General features: G+C 44.6%; 1 protein-coding gene and 1 long non-coding RNA gene across 2 annotated transcripts; one reads left to right on the forward strand and one right to left on the reverse strand.

The window, feature by feature from the left end:
* Positions 1-4,968, forward strand: POLR2G (RNA polymerase II subunit G). The gene is made up of 8 exons (XM_035098957.2): positions 1-51; positions 1,585-1,694; positions 2,662-2,821; positions 3,264-3,314; positions 3,487-3,552; positions 3,780-3,851; positions 4,305-4,338; positions 4,793-4,968. Exons 1-8 carry the CDS (start codon positions 40-42, stop codon positions 4,804-4,806), a joined length of 519 nt encoding a protein of 172 aa, XP_034954848.1. The 5' UTR covers positions 1-39; the 3' UTR covers positions 4,807-4,968.
* Positions 4,969-6,810: 1,842 nt separating this feature from the next.
* LOC118076285 (uncharacterized) lies at positions 6,811-10,226 on the reverse strand. Its single transcript, XR_009556896.1, has 3 exons — positions 9,659-10,226; positions 8,407-9,418; positions 6,811-7,446 (listed from the first exon to the last, which is right to left on the reverse strand). It is a non-coding gene; the product is annotated as an uncharacterized LOC118076285 (long non-coding RNA).
* Between the last annotated feature and the right edge of the window lie 2,265 nt (positions 10,227-12,491).

Below are 12,491 nucleotides of genomic sequence, written 5' to 3' on the forward strand. Positions count from 1 at the left end.
GAGGTGCGTACGCGCGCGTGCGCGCAGGCGGGCGGCAAGATGTTTTACCATGTGAGTATTTTGTTATTATTACTGGGGAGTCTTAGGTTTTAGCTCCTTTCCTGCCTGAGTGCTATTCAGGCACCCCACGTGGGACGTGAAAGATGTGGTCGCGGGGGCAATTGAATGACGTGTAACGCCAAGGAGACATTCTGGCCCTTCCGTCCTTATGTAGTCTTGGAATAACTCAGAGCATGAGACTCTTAATCTCAGGGCTGTAGGTGTGAGCCCCACTTGGGCAAAAGATTCCTGCATCGCAGGGGGTTGGACTAGATGACCCCCGTGGTCCCTTCCAACTTTACAGTTCTAGCATTTTGTGTTTCTATTGCCATTCTGGGGAGTTCTCTCAAGTGTTGGTGGAAGAGGAGTGGCGTCTCGGACAAGGGAGATCAGACGCAGCGCTGCTACTTGCCGCCCTCATCAGGTTGTATGCAGCCGAGGATTGGGAGGGGAATGTATAGGATTTTATTTATTTATTGCAGTTATATTCCATTCCCATCGTTCTGCCCGGACACTGAGGTCCAGCTCCAAGGGCTTTTTAGTGGTTGTCTTACTGCAGAAAATAAACAACTTTTAGAAGACATCTGAAGGCAGTCCTGTTTAGAGAAGTTTTTAATGTTTGATGTTTTATCTGTAGGAAGTCCTGTTTAGAGAAGTTTTTAATGTTTGATGTTTTGATGTTTTATTATTACTAATATTAAAATTAATATTCTGTTGGGAGCTGCCCAGAGGGGCTGGGGAAACCCAGCTAGATGGGTGAGGTTGTTGTTGTTGTTGTTGTTGTTATCCCCTCCAGAACAAGGTGGCATACATGGCTCTCCCCCATCTCATTTAATTCCCTTAAGCTGAGAAGCAATGGAGTCACTGCCCAAGTGGGGATTTAACCCCTGGTCTCCCAGGTAGTGTGACCCGACAGTCTAACCACGACACCACTCTAGCTCTCAAATCAGCCTGAATAATCAGAAAAGGCTCTGTCACGCTATTGACTGTGATAGCAAGTGGAGCCTCCCTTGTCCACAGACATTATACCTCTGAAGTAGTTGCTGTGGACACACATCAGGTGGCAGCTGCATCTGACTGGCTCCCTGTTGACATCTGGAGGCTGGGCTAGATTCAGATCTTTGGGTGGCCCAGCAGTTCTCTACTGCAATCCTAAACCTGCTTACCTGGGAGTAGACCTCATTGAAAAGACTGGGGAAGGGTCACAGCTAAGAGCATTGCATGCAGAAGCTCCCAGGCTCAAACCCTAGCATCCCAGGTGATGGAGCTTCCTTTAGGAGCCAGTGTAGTGCAGTGGTTAATTGTTGGACCTGGGAGACCTGGGTTTGAATCTCCCCACTCAGCCATGACACTCACCGTGTGACCTTGGGCCAGCCAGTGTTTCTCTGCCTACTTTGCAGCAGGGCTGTTGTGAATATTAAATTGCCTTCCTTTGGCTGTGTAGACCAGCTGTCACAGTGCAGTGGGAATCAGATCTAATGTTGCTATTTGCTTAGTGGCTGTTGAACTAATGTCTCTGCTGCTCCTCACTGGTTTTGCCTCCAGATCTCATTGGAACACGAAATCCTGTTGCACCCTCGTTACTTTGGGCCCAACCTTCTCAACACTGTTAAGCAGAAGCTCTTTACCGAGGTGGAGGGGACCTGCACGGGCAAGTAAGTGGAAGAACAGATCGGGATCCTCTGTCTCTGTTATGTTTGGCAGTGTAGATCAGCAATGGCCTGGATGAAAGCCAATAAAGCACTGCACATTTAAACCAGTGTCATCCCTGATTTTCCCTCCAATGAATCCTGGAAACTGTAGTTTAAATCAGATCTTTATGTGGAACAACATCAGATGTCAAGGAAATAAACAACTATCTGACTTTTAGAGAACATCTGAAGGAAACCCTGTTTAGGGAAGTTTTTAATGTTTGACCTTTTATCGTGTTTTTAATATTCTGTTGGGAGGCACCCAGAGTGTCTGGGTGGGGTATAAATAATAATTTATTATTATTATATTGTTTGTTTGTTTGTTTATTATAGCAGCCTGAGCCAGGATTAACTTGTGAAACTGTGACCAACAGCTTAAAAAAAAAACCAAGCCAGATGCCTAAAAGCAAAGGGATGGAAAAAGTTAACTTACTTACTCCACTCCCATCACTTAGTCACTGAAGTCCTGCTCCGAGGGCCCTCTGGCAGTTTGCGGGAAGGGGAAGTTAGAGGGTACCAGGCAGAGGGCCTTCCAGGGCCGCCTTAAGCTTATCTGGCGCCCTGGCGCCGTGGTGCGAAAATCCCTCCGGTGGCCCCCCCCCGTCCCGTTTCTCAGCGCGGCTATCTGGCGGCCCGGCACCCTGCGCCACCCAGCCTTGCTGTAGGGCCGGCCTTGGGGCCTTCTCAGTAGTGGCACCCACCCTGTGGAACGCCCTCCCATCCAATGTCAAGGAGATAAACAACTATCTGACTTTTAGAAGACATCTGAAGTTAGCCCTGTATTGGCAAGTTCCTAATGTTTGATATTTTATGGTGTTTTTTATATTGAGCTGGAAGCTGCCTAGAGTGGCTGGGGCAACCCAGTCAGGTGGGTGGCATATAAATAATAAAATGATTGTGAAGATTGTGAATTATTTCTCCTCCTTCCCAGATACGGTTTTGTAATCGCTGTCACTACCATTGACAACATTGGTGCAGGTGTGATCCAGCCTGGGCGCGGCTTCGTCCTTTACCCGGTCAAATACAAGGCCATCGTCTTCCGGCCTTTCAAGGGCGAAGTGGTGGATGCTGTTGTGACTCAGGTGAACAAGGTGAGGTGAAACGTCTTGGGCCATATCCGCACCATACATTTAAAGTGCTACAACCTCGCTTTATAAAGTCGTGGCTTTCCCCACACAAACCCGGAACGGGAATTTGTTAAAGGTGCTGAGAGTTTCTAGGAGGCCTTTATTTCCCTCCCAGAGATTCCAGAGTAGTTTAACAATCAATTCTCCTTCCCAGAGAATTCTGGGAACTGTATCTCTGCGAGGGGAAAATGGCCGTCTAACAACCACAACTCCCAGGATTCTTTGGGGGGGGAAGCCATGCCGGTTAAGGCCCTGTTAAGAGGAAGTCCTGTTGCACTGGAGGGCCCCTCTGACTCACTTTGCCGACGTCTACCCCAAAGTCCTGGCCTGCCGTTCCTTGTGCGAATGTCGACATACTTTCAAGATGGGGGTTGCCTGAGAGTGATGTTTTTTGTTCTCTCACTAGGTCGGACTCTTCACTGAAATTGGGCCCATGTCTTGCTTCATTTCGCGACATGTAAGTGCGCTAGGCTTGGCAGGAGGATGAGGGGCAATGTCTCAGCGGCTTCCAGAAGGGCTTCCAGAGGGTGTCAGAGAATGCTGTATGTCCTCTACCACAGAACTATCAGCCCATCTTCCCTTTTGCCTCCCCTTCAGCTGCTCATATCCCCTCTTAATTCTCTTTGCAGTCCATTCCCTCTGAAATGGAATTTGACCCCAACTCGAATCCTCCATGCTACAAAACAGTAGATGAGGTAAGTGATCCTCTCCTTAGAACCAGTTCAGAGTGGCTTTGCCTACCATCTTCCTCTTCCACAGTCTCTGTGTTGAGGATGGGGACAAAACTAGAATTTATTGGCTCTGTTGTTGGCTCTGGCGCCACCTAGTGACTGGCTCCCTGCCCTCTGCCCTAGCATTCCCCAGTGGGCACCAGCCAGTCGTTGAGCACAGCCCTTCGCTGTCTGCTTTCCCCCCAACACAGGACATTGTCATCCAGCAAGATGATGAGATCAGGCTGAAGATTGTGGGGACCCGCGTGGACAAGAACGATATTGTGAGTTGTAAGAGTATTTGCACCCTGACTTTTTCAACCAAATGATTTTTGAAGGCAGCTTACAAGCAGCAGGTCATAATGATACAAAACAGCAACAGCAGTTCACACACAGACACCCACCACCCTCCTGGCTCAGAGGCAGTGTGGAGTAGCGGTTAGAGTGCTGGACTGGGACCTGGGGGACCAGGGTTCAAATCCTCACTGGGCCATGGAGCTCCCCTTGGGCCAGTCACCGTCTCTCACCCTAGCCTTGCCTACATCTCAGGGCTGTTGTGAGGAGAACATGAAGGGGAGGGAAAGAGTGTACTCCACATCAATTGATATTTTTAATGGATGCTTTTTGTTCATTTTATTCTTATATGTTCTATACCACCTTGGTATATTTTGATGAAAGTGTGAGCTATAAGTAAATGAAGACTAATTTTTTAAAAAAACATTCTCTCTCTTTCGCAGTTTGCTATTGGGTCCCTCATGGATGATTACCTTGGTAAGCTTCCATCTTTTCCCAGCATATCGGATTCCAAAAGATCCCGTTTTTAAAATAATTGAATTATTGAAGGGGGGGACTTTAAAAGGGGAAGGGGGAGCTTGAAAGATCACTAAGGGTTAAAGTATAGCCAGGCCGTGTGATGGGATTATCTTCCCACTACAGAAGTGGGTGGGGCCTATTTCAGCTTGGGGGAGGGGCCACATTCCCTCTGCGTAATTTTCTGGGGGCTGCATTGCCAGCAGTGGGTGGGGTGGGAGGCGAAAGTGGGTGGAGCAATGGGTTTGAATTTTACTTTATGGTAGGCTAGTTTCTGAACGCATGCCCATCCGCAACCTCGGGTGACTTGTGCCTTTTTTGGACATGATGCAGTTTCAAACCACAATGGGAGTTCATTGCAGTTGCCTCTTTGGGGTCGGTGGGCTGACGTCTCCCTTCCTGCTTTTCCCCACAGGCCTTGTCAGCTGAAGTAACCCGTCCCTTGGCTTTGTGTGGAAGATCCTGACCTGTGGCTTCTAGAAGTTGTATTTATAACCCACGAACCCCTTTTATCCTGGACAGTCAGCAGCTGGGTGATGAAGCTGAACGGATATGACCCCCTCCCTTCATTAAAGGGTTTCTTGTTCTGTGTTCAAGTCTGCCTCCTCCGTGTTTTCCCCCTCCCTCTTCCCTGCCCCCATATCCAGCCTCCTTTTGCTCCCATCCTTTACACATGGGGTGGGGCAGAATTAGGAACACAGGAAACTGCTTCACACTGAGCCAGACCATTGGGGCCACCTAGCTCCATATTGCCTACACTGACCGGCAGCCGGTCTCTAGGGTTTCAGACAGGAAGTTTTTCTCAGCCCTGACTGTCATTGAACCAGGGACTTTCTGCATGTGAAGCAGATGGTCTTCTAGCTGCTAAAAATCCTCTAAAAATAGATATTTCTGTCCTCATGGATCTCAGGGAAGGGCTGGTTTCAACAGGCAGCTGCCTCCTTATCCTGATCAGAAATGTGGGTCCAAATTTGTCTTCCCTGACCGGCAGTGGTGCTCCAGGATATCCAGCAGTGGACAGGCACCATTGTGGCTTGGAGTAGGTGAAGCAAGGCCTTTTGGGGACAGATGAGTGGCAAGCCAAGGCTATGGGATGTCTAGAAAGGGAGATCGGAGCCAAGCCAGTTGCTTTTACCTACCTGGCCCCTTCATTTGTGAGTAGGAATGGAAGGAGCCGTCCATTTTCAGTCTCTTTCCCATTTTTCTGGTATTAAATTTGGTTCTCTGCATTTCTGCCGCAGCCTGTGATTAGAATTTATACTTTAGGAAGAACATTCACCAGCACTTTGCCAGCCGCTGGTAAGGAACCCGTCTTTGTATGCACATTGGCAAGAATTTTGTCCTAACACAATGCACTTTTTGTTTGTCATTTTCACTACTATGTTAATTTCCACACACATTTTCGCCTCAAATGCACAAACATTGGCTGGTTGGAGAATCTGCATGGCACATTTTGAACCAGTGAGAATATTTAAGAGCGGCTGTGTTTCGAAATGCCTCTAAACATCACCTGGTGGCAGGGTTCAGTCGCTTTCATCTGTCTTTTGATACCAGCAATATTTCCCCCAAGGGGGAAAAGCAGAACTATCCCTGGAGACACGACAACCCCAGGCCGATGTGTGGTGTGGAAAGGTCATGAGTTTGGCATACAATTTGCCCACAGCACAAGCTCCCTAGTGGGGTGGGAGAGCTGGGGGGGGGATGAACATCTGGCAACTAATCCACCTCTTTGCTTTCAGATAGTACACGGGTATATTTGTCTAAAAAGCCAGGGAAACAATTTCCAAAACCCTCTAGAACATGGCTAGGCAGACTAAGGTCTGGGGGACGGATCCGGCCCAATCACCTTCTAAATCCTGCCTGCGGACGGTCCGGGATTCGGAGTGTTATTAAATGAGTAGAATGTCTCCTTTTATTTAAATTGCATCTCTGGGTTATTTGTAGGGCATAGGAATTCGTTCATATATATTTTTCCAAAATATAGTCTGGCCCACCACATGGTCTGAGGGACGGTGGACCAGCCCACTAAAGAAAAAGTTTGCTGACCCCTGTTCTAGCAGCTATTGCAGATCATTTATCAGAAGTAATGTATTTAGCATTAACTCTGGACCTGTATGCTTGATTCTGACCAAACTCGGCCTGATGTTCACATCTTGCTCTAGGAGGCTTAGTTTGGTCACAATTGAGTCTACACTTACAGAGTTAATGTGAAATACATTACTTCTGGTAAAAGAGCCACCGTAGTTGCTAGAGGGCTGTGAACATTGGTGTCCCGGGATTTTTAGAGTGATTTGCCTAGCCATGTACTATCTGAAACCCAAGGGGTGCATTGCTTGCCAGACATGAAATATCTTGCCATATTTTCAGCACTCTTTATTAGTGTCTGGTTATTTCAGAGAAGAAGCCAGGCCAAAAAGGGTTGCTTAACAGAGAAGTAGCTTTATTGCAAAAGAACAGTCGAGAACAGTAGCCCGAGTCACTGCCTCAGTTGGCCACAGGGCCATCTATAGTGGAAACGGCAGCATATCGGCAATGTGGAACTCGCAGTCGGGGCCCCAGCCTCCTTTCCCTGAGTCCATCTGCCAGCAAATGACTTTTGCAGAGCTGGTCTTTTTTCTTTTCTTTATAATATATTTTTTATTTGATTTTCAACAAACGTAACAAAACTAATAAAAGCAATAAATATATATACACACACACACAAAAAAACCCCACAATATCAAATCCGTAAAATGGGATTCTCTGAATGCCTGTTCCCTCCACAGCCTCCGTGGGTTCCATCCATTTTTTTTCAGCTGTATATCATTACTACAGTACTACAAAATCTATTTTCCTTAGTTATTTGTACAATCTCTAAAACTACAAGTGTTCTTAAAATGCTGCCAGTGTTTCAATCTGCTTAAAATACCTTTATAAGTACATAATGAACATTCCCCATTCTTTTTTAAATATCTTGTCATCTTGACTTCTGAGCTTCCCAGTTGATTACACCATTTCAGGATAGTCCATTCACTTGGTCTGCCATTCTTCTTTCTTCTTTCCATCTTTGGGCTAACAATATCCGGGCGACTGTTGAAGCATACACGAACAAATTAATTAGATCTTTCAATATCTCTTTACCTACAATTCCCAATAAAAAAGCTTCTGATTTTTAGTAAAAGTTGCTTTAAACATTTTTTTTTCATTTCATTGTAAATCATTTCCCATATCTTTTTTACCACCTTACATTTCCACCACATCGGATAAAAAGTACCTTCTGTTTCTTTACATTTCCAACACATAATTGTTGTTGTTCTGTACATTTTTGCTAATTTAACTGGGGTTAAGTACCACTGTACTGTACATCATTTTCATGTAATTTTATTTCAATAAAGTACAGTACATGCTGTAAATGTCAGATCTGCTTTCAAAAGCCTTTCCCAGTCTATCATTTGTAATGGGGCTTGCCATGTGGTTGTGTAAGGGAGAGATTTTTTTTGTGCCCTCGGTTTCACCTGAGTTTTAGAGCGGACCCTGGCAGGCTGAACGGAGCTTGCCAGGTGGACATGTCTGATATTGTGTCCCACATCTTTTGCCCATTTTATCATAACAGATTTGACCTGTCCCTCTTTGGTGTCCCATTCCAGGAGCAGATAATACATTTTTTACAATAATTTAGTATTATCTTCTAATATCTCTCTCTGAAATCTTGATACTTCATGACTAAATCCTTTCTTTTGCCATTTTTAAAAGTTTCCTTTAGCTGAAAATATTGCAACCAATCTGTAACCTTTTCTCTAATTTATTCAAGCTCCTTTAATTTTTATAATATTCTGCTGTTAGGCCACCTGCTCCTGGTGATTTTCCTGTCTTTGCTTCTTTAATTGCGTCCGAAACCTGCAGACCTTATCTTCTTGGCTTCCTTGGGCTGGCGTATCAGATATTATAAAAGCAGAGAACATCAGAGCAACATAAAACAATAACGTTGCTACTGGTAAAAGAGTAAAAGAGGATGTATCACTATCAGAGAGAAGTACAACAGCTGCTTACCAAAACGACAGAGGCACAATACAGTGATACTGTCTGCCTCTCGACGAAATCCTTCGGCTTTTACATCGAGTACGGTCTCCTTTGAAGTCATCGTTCAGTTTTTACTTTTAAAATGTGGTTTCTGAACAAGTAGCCAACACGGTCTCCTTTGAAGACATTGTACTTTTAAAATGCAGTTGTCGTACGAATACACTGTCTCCTTTGAAGACGTCGTTCAGTTTTTATTTTTAAAACTGCAAGGCAAAGGGGAACAGCGCAAGGTTACATGCAATGTTTAAAGTAGAGAGAAAACATCACAATTTGGTTACACAGGATGTGGTTATTTCAGAGAAGAGGCCAGGCCAAAAAGGATTGCTTAACAGAGAAGTAGCTTTATTGTAAAAGAACAGTTGAGAACAGCAGCCTGAGTCACTTCGTAAGCTGGGCACAAGGCCATCTATAGTGGAAACGGCAGCATATCGGCAATGTGGAACTCACAGTTGGGGTCCCAGCCTCCTTTCCCTGAGTGCATCTCCTGGTAAAAGACTTTTGCAGAGCTGGTCTTCTGTTTTCTTTTCTTTCTTATGATATATTTTTCTTTGATTTTCAACAAACGTAACAAAAATAAAAGCAATACACACAATACGCAACACACACACACACACACACACACACACACACCATTATAAAATCCTTAAAATGGGATTCTCAGAATGCCTGGACTTCCTTCCGCAGCCTCCCTGGGTTCCATTCATTTTCTTTTCAGCTGCATATCATTACTACTCCAAAATTTCTTTTCCTAAGTTATTTGTACAATCTCTAAAATGACAAGTGTTCTTAAAACCCTGCCAATGTTTCAATCTCCTTACAATACTTTTATAATAGATAATGAACATTCCCCATTCTTTTTAAAACATTTTTCATCTTGACTTCTGAGCTTCCCAGTTAATTACACCATTTCAGGATAGTCCATGCACTTGGTCTGCCATCCTTCTTTATTCTTTCCACCTTTGGGCTAACAATATCCGGGTGGCTGTTGAAACATACACAAACAAATTAATTAGATCTTTCAATATCTCTTTACCTACAATTCCCAATAAAAAAAGCTTCTGATTTTTAGTATAAGTTGCTTTAAACATTTTTTTTTCATTTCATTGTAAATCAGAACATCAGAGCAACATTGTAAATCAGAACATCAGAGCAACATAAAACAATAACATTGCTGCTGGTAAAAGAGGATGTATCACTATCAGAGAGTACAACAGCTGCTTACCAAAACGACGGAGGCACAATACAGTGATACTGTCTGCCTCTGGACGAAATCCTTCGGCTTTTACATCGAGTACGGTCTCCTTTGAAGTCATCGTTCAGTTTTTACTTTTAAAATGCGGTTTCTGAACGAGTAGCCTACACGGTCTCCTTTGAAGACGTCGTACTTTTAAAATGCAGTTGTCGTACGAATACACTGTCTCCTTTGAAGACGTCATTCAGTTTGTACTTTTAAAATGCAGTTGTAGTACGAATACACGGTCTCCGTTGACTCATCGGAAACACAGCTTTCCTTTGGCGTTTTCTAGTTTTCCAATGTCACTGTTCTTGTACTGTAAATGGTAACCCCAAGTGGCCACCGGGGGTCAGGGTAGCGCTGCTTCAGAAACCAAGCCTTGCCCATCAGCCTCTCCCCGCGCAGATCTCTTTCCTCCGTTCTCTCTGCAGGAACTCAGCGCCCTTCCCTTTGGCCCAGGAAAGCTGGAAAGTCGCCAGAGGATTGGATTGCAAGCTCTCTCCAAAATGCAGTATTCCTCCTGTAGTTATATGTTGTTGTTCTTGTATTTACATGAAAGCCAGTGGAGAGAAAACATCGCATTTTGGTTACGCGGGATGTGGTTGGGGAGGGACAATTTCTGGGGCTTCCCAACACCACTGCCTCGCTTTCATCTGTCTTTTGGTCCCAGCAATATTTTCCCCAAGAGGAAAAAGCAGCACCATCCCTGGAGACACTGCACCCCCAGGCCGATGTGTGGTGTGGTTTGGTCTACGATTTGCACACACCACAAGCTCCCTAGTGGGGCAGGAGAGCTGGGACGACGACGACGAACATCTGGCAACTAATGCACCTATTTGTTTTCAGATAGTACACGGGTATATTTGTCTAAAAAGCCAGGGGCACAATTTCCACGACCCTCTAGCAGCTATGGCAGATCGTTTACCAGAAGTAATGTATTTAGCATTAACTCTGGACCTGTATGCTTGATTCTGACCAAACTCAGCCTGATACACACTTTTTACTTTAGTAAGTTTGGTCACAATTGAGTCCACACTTCCAGAGTTTATGTGAAATGCGTTACTTCTGGTAAAGGAGCCACCGTAGTCGCTAGAGGGCTGTGAAAATGGGTGCCCCAGGCTTTTTAGACTCGCCTACCCATGTACCCATGGGACCCAGGTGGCGCTGTGGTTAAACCACTGAGCCTAGGGCTTGCTGATCAGAAGGTCTGCGGTTCGAATCCCTGTGAGGGGGTGAGCTCCCGTTGCTTGGTCCCAGCTCCTGCCAACCTAGCAGTTCAAAAGCATGTCAAAATGCAAGTAGATAAATAGGAACCGCTACAGCGGGAAGGTAAATGGCGTTTCCATGTGCTGCTCTGGTTTGCCAGAAGCGGCTTTGTCATGCTGGCCACATGACCTGGAAGCTATACGCCGGCTCCCTCGGCCAATAATGCGAGATGAGCGCGCAACCCCAGAGTCGGTCACGACTGGACCTAATGGTCAGGGGTCCCTTTACCTTTTACCTACCCATGTACTATCTGAAACCCAAGGGGTGCATTGGTTGCCAGATGTGAGATACCTTGGCATTATTTTCAGCACTCTTTATTAGTGTCCGGTTATTTCAGAAAAGAAGCCACTCAAAAAAGGTTGCTTAACAGAGAAGTAGCTTTATTGCAAAAGAACAGTCGAGAACAGTAGCGGAAACATATCATTACTACTCAAAAATTTCTTTTCCTTAGTTATTTGTACAATCTCAAAAATTACAAGTGTTCTTAAAATGCTGCCAGTGTTTCAATCTGCTTACAATACTTTTCTAAGTACATAATGAACATTTTTCATTCTTTTTTAAATATCTTGTCATCTTGACTTCTGAGCTTCCCAGTTGATTGCACCATTTCAGGATAGTCCATTCACTTGGTCTGCCATTCTTCTTTGGTTGGGACTCTTTCTTCTTTCCATTTTTGGGCTAACAATATCCGGGCGGCCGTCATAGCATACATAAACAAATTACTCTGATATTTCGATATCTCTGTACCTAAAATTCCTAGTAAAAAAGCCTCTGGTGTTTCTTTTAGTAAAAGTTGCTTTAAACATTTTTTTATTTCCTTTTAAATCATTTCCCAGAAGTTTTGTTACCACCTCACATAACCACCACATATGACAAAAAGTTTCTTTACATTTTCAACACATATTTGTTCTTGTTCTGTACATTTTTGCTAATTAAACCACAGTCAAGTACCACTGGTACATCATTTTCATGTAATTATCTTTCAACAAAGTAGTGCTGTAAATTTCAGATCTGTCTCTCAAAGCCTTTCCCAGCCTATCATTTATAATGGGGCTTCCGAGGCGGTTGCAGGAGGGAGAGATTTGTTGTGCCTCCGCTTTCAGCTGAGCTCCAGATCGTGGGCTGGCAGGCTGAACGAGGCTTCCGAGGTGGTTGCAGGAGAGAAATACCGTATCTTCTGTGTTTTCAGCTGAGCTCCAGATCGTGGGCTGGCAGGCTAAACGGAGCTTCCGAGGTGGTTGCACGAGAGAAATACGGTATCTTTTGTGCCTCCGCTTTCTGCAACTTCTTGTCTTTTAATTTTTATAACATTTTGCAGTTAGGCCACCGGGTCCTGATGAATTTCCTATCTTTGTTTGTTTAATTGCGTCCGAAACTTGCAGAGCTTATCTTCTTGGCTTCCTTTTGGGCTGTTTTTCTGTTGTCAAAGAAAATACTGAAGTCTGCCATTAGGATTTCCGTATGTTAAGAATACGTGTAGGTTTAGGTTTAGGTTTAGAATTAGGTTTAGAGTTAGATTAAAGTTTAACTTTAAAGTTAGGATTATAGCTAGGTC

The sequence above is a fragment of the Zootoca vivipara genome, chromosome 17, assembly GCF_963506605.1.
Source record: "Zootoca vivipara chromosome 17, rZooViv1.1, whole genome shotgun sequence".
Classification (NCBI taxonomy): domain Eukaryota; kingdom Metazoa; phylum Chordata; class Lepidosauria; order Squamata; family Lacertidae; genus Zootoca; species Zootoca vivipara.